At 44.5% G+C, this 3,835-nt stretch overlaps 1 protein-coding gene across 1 annotated transcript in view; it reads right to left on the bottom strand.

The window, feature by feature from the left end:
* Positions 1 to 1,233: 1,233 nt before the first annotated feature.
* RPUSD2 (RNA pseudouridylate synthase domain containing 2) overlaps positions 1,234 to 3,835 on the bottom strand; it is a 4,396-nt gene continuing 1,794 nt past the window's right edge. The window contains exons 2-3 of the mRNA XM_012649217.1: positions 2,793 to 3,089; positions 1,234 to 2,177 (exon numbers count right to left, since the gene is read on the bottom strand). Of these exons, the coding sequence (XP_012504671.1) occupies positions 1,443 to 2,177; positions 2,793 to 3,089 (1,032 nt within the window). The 3' untranslated portion in view covers positions 1,234 to 1,442. The remainder of the gene's footprint in view (positions 2,178 to 2,792; positions 3,090 to 3,835) is intronic.

Raw genomic sequence — 3,835 nt, 5'->3', positions numbered from 1 at the left:
AATAATGTTGAGCATTTTTTCATGTGCTTGTTGGCCATTTGTTTATCTTTTTCGGAAAAATGTCTATTCAAGTACTTTGCCCATTTTTAAAATTGGGTTGGTTAGTCTTTTTGTTGATAATGATGTCATAGCCAAAGTATACATAAAGAACACTTAAAACTCAACAACAAAGACTAACGACTCACAATGAGACTCCACTTCACTCCTACTAGGATGACTATAATCAAAGCAACAGAAACCAACAAGTGTTGGCAAGCATGTGGAGAAACACTTGTTCATTGCTGGTTGGAATGTGAAATGGTTCAGTCACTGTGAAAAAGTTTGGTAGTTTCTCAGAAACTTAAACATAGAGGCTGAGTGCAGTGGCTCATGCCTGTAATCCTAGCACTCTGGGAGGCTGAGGTGGGAGGATTGCTTGAGGTCAGGAGTTCAAGATCAGCCTGAACAAGAGTGAGCTCTCTCTCCACTAAATATAGAAAAATTAACTGGGCATAATGGCACACCCCTATAATCCCAGCTACTTGGGAGGCTGAGGCAGGACTGCTTGAGCCCAGGAGTTTGAGGTTGCAGTGAGCTATGATTAAGCTACTGCACTTCACAGAGCAAAACTGTCTCAAAAAAAAAAAAAAAAAGTCAAACATAGAATTACCATATGATCTAACAATCCCACTGAGGTGTATGCTCATAACTGAAAACTTACATTCAAACAAAAAACTTATACGTGAATATTCATAGTAGCACTATTCACAATAGCCAAAAGGTAGAAACCACCCAAATGTCCATCAACTGATAAATGGATATACAAAATGTAGTATACCCATACAACAGAATATTATTCTACCATAAAAATGAATGAAATATTGATATGTACTACCAATTAGATAAACTTTGAAAACATTATGCTAAGTGAAAGACAGACATCGACATAGAAGGTCACATATTATAATTCCATTTCTATGAAATGTCCAGAATAGGCAATTCCATAGAGACAGAAAGTAGATTAATGGTTACCAGAGGCTGGGAGGAGGAGAGTAGAAACTAACTGCTTAACAGGTAGTTTCGTAATGGGGTGACGAAAACGTTTTGGAACTATCTAAGAGGTGATGGCTGTACAGCATTGTGAATGTACTAAATGCTACTCAAGTGTACTATCTTAAAGTGCTTAATTTTATATTATATGAGTTTTACCTCAACTAAAAAAAAAACAGTAAGAAAACCGGACACACAATATAATTATAAAAAGAGATATATTTATAAACTAAAAGTTTCCAAACTCTAGCTGGAGGGAGAGGAAGGAAGGAGGTAGTGAGTATGAGCAAGTCCCTTTAGAGCCCAACTTCACTCCTGTAGAAACCCAAAGCACCAGCCCATGGGGTCAGCTTCTGCCCTGTGGCCTATCCCTGTCCCAATCCAAGAAGCAGTCCCCCCACTGGCCACAGCCCTCAGTCTTCTTGCCAGTTATCCTGTGCCCAGGCAGGCATGGGTGAAAAGTACTCAAAGCCTGGCCCTTTATAGCGTAGGGCATGTAGGAACATCACAAGGTCCTGGGGCAAGGGATCGTGTCGTACCAGCTGGCACTCTGCACAGAGTGGATCTGTCTCTTGATTCATAACATCTGTTTCAGCTGCCTTCCCTGGTGCCAAGGCCATTGTGTCCAGATCCTGAGAGGCTGCCTTAACTACTCCTTCCCTCTTCAGGGCAGCTGCAGCTAACTCTTCCAGGCTGTCCTTGCCCATCTCTGAGGAGGTGGCTGTAGAGTCTGCGAGTCCTGGGGACAGGTCACCCTCACAGAGATCTAGCACATCCAGGCTCTGTTTGGCCTGGTGCTCTGCCATCAGGTCCCGCAGCAGTTCCTCATCTGTCTTGGGAATGTGGCCGCCCCGGCCTCGGGAAGGACCCCAGGCAACTGAGTTGTAGATGGGGTCATTGAGAATGGGGTGGCCCAGGAACTGGAGGTGGACTCGGATCTGGTGGGTACGTCCTGTGAGTGGCCGGCACCGTACAACACTGGAGTGTCCATTGTAGCTTAGCCTCTGGAACACTGTCTCACAGGACTTGCCCCGGGGATCTACACGGCACACCCCGACCTTGTAAGACACCACTAAGATGGGTTCCTTGCAGGTCACTTCTTTGGTGGGGAACTCCCCTTCTACCCGGCACACGTATTCCTTCTCCAGCTGCATAGGAGGGAAGAAGGAGAAAGTTAGTACAAAGCCTAAACTCATGGAGTCCAAACCCTCTGCAGAGAAATAAGGAATGCACCAGTGTGAGACAGAAGTAGACTTTGCCACCATTTCTCCACCCTAGCTCCACCATTTGCCAATTTCATGATCCTGGGTACATTACTTACTTAACCTCTATAAATCCCATTAACTCACCTAGAAAATTTGAGATCAGAAAAACATTTACCTTACAGGGCTGTTATAAGCATTTAGTAAGTTAGGCTCTACTAAGCTGGGTATATAGTATGTACTCAATAAAGGTATTACAATTTAGATCCAGAATTACAAGTCTCAAGATGACAATCATTACCATTAAACTCTTCTACCTAAGCTTCTTCCAACTTCATCCACAATCTTTCCACCAAGCAGGTTCTCTCCACAATTTAAAAAACCTTACTCAGTCTGGTTAGCACTTTAAAACTTCAAAACAGCAAATCACCAAGAGAGGCAGTATGTGCAATCTCTAAAGATCTTTTGAAATATATGAGCTAATAACTTGCATTTGGCACTTTAGGAGTTGATCGTCCCAAAGGAAAAAAGTGGCTTGCAGGAGACAAAAGCCTGGCTCACCTGCCGGTCCCGAACCTGCTCGTGAATTCTCTCAGAGACTGCAGCTGTCTTGGCGAACATGAGTACCCCAGAGGTAAGGCGATCAAGCCGATGCAGTGGGTGTAGCTCCTTGAGTTGGTGCTCCTTGCCCAGGATGAATATGACTGTGTTGTGTCGGAAGCGGCCACATGGGTGGACAGGAATGGAGGAAGGCTTGTCTACAACCACCACGTCTTCGTTCTCAGCTAGCAGGCGAATAGGCTCTGCTGTGACTGGCGGCTCATGCCTGTGCACTGTGTTCCGCAAGAAATCATTGTCCTGTCAAAGACATGGGTAACCAGTCAGCCTAGGGGCCAGCAGCCTGTTATGAGGCAACTTCATACCCAGCTCCTCCCGTTCCTTACTGACATGGAAGAATGGTCACAGTACATCCTTAAGTAGAAAAAGTAGTATGCATAGTGTGCTCTCATTTTGTAAAAATACAGACAAACAGGTGGACAGCCGGCATTGCAAAAGTACTGGAAGGGTAGACAAAAAAATGTTAATGGTGTTATCTATGGGTGGTGAGATTATGTCTTTTGGTTTTGCCACCAGGTCCTGTAGCAGTTTCCCGTCTGTCTGGGAATGTGGCCGCCCTGGGCTCGGCCTATGTATTTTCTCTAAAGTTTTACATATATATATATACACACATGTATATAAAAAATTTTTTTGAGACAGAGTCTCACTCTGTTGTCTGGGCTAGAGTGCAGTGGTGTTATTGTAGCTCACTGCAACCTCAAACTCCTGGGTCAAGCAATCCTCCTGCCTCAGCCTTCCGAGTAGCTGGGACTACAGGTGTGCCCCACCACACCCGGCTAATTTTTCTATCTTTTTGTAGAGACAGAGTCTCACTCTTGCTCAGGCTGGTCTCAAACTCCTGGCCTCAAGCAATCCTCCTGCCTCGACTTCCCAAGTGCTAGGATTACAGGTATGAGCCACCTTGCCTGGCCATAAAATTATATTTTTAAAGTAAAAATTTTTTTTTTTGAGACAGAGTCTCACTGTGTTGCCTGGGCTAGAGTGCC

Source organism: Propithecus coquereli, unplaced genomic scaffold (genome assembly GCF_000956105.1).
Source record: "Propithecus coquereli isolate 6110/MARCELLA unplaced genomic scaffold, Pcoq_1.0 Scaffold3, whole genome shotgun sequence".
Taxonomy (NCBI): Eukaryota; Metazoa; Chordata; class Mammalia; order Primates; family Indriidae; genus Propithecus; species Propithecus coquereli.
Note: the sequence above shows the minus strand (reverse complement) of the source record. Positions and strands in the feature narration are given on the sequence as shown.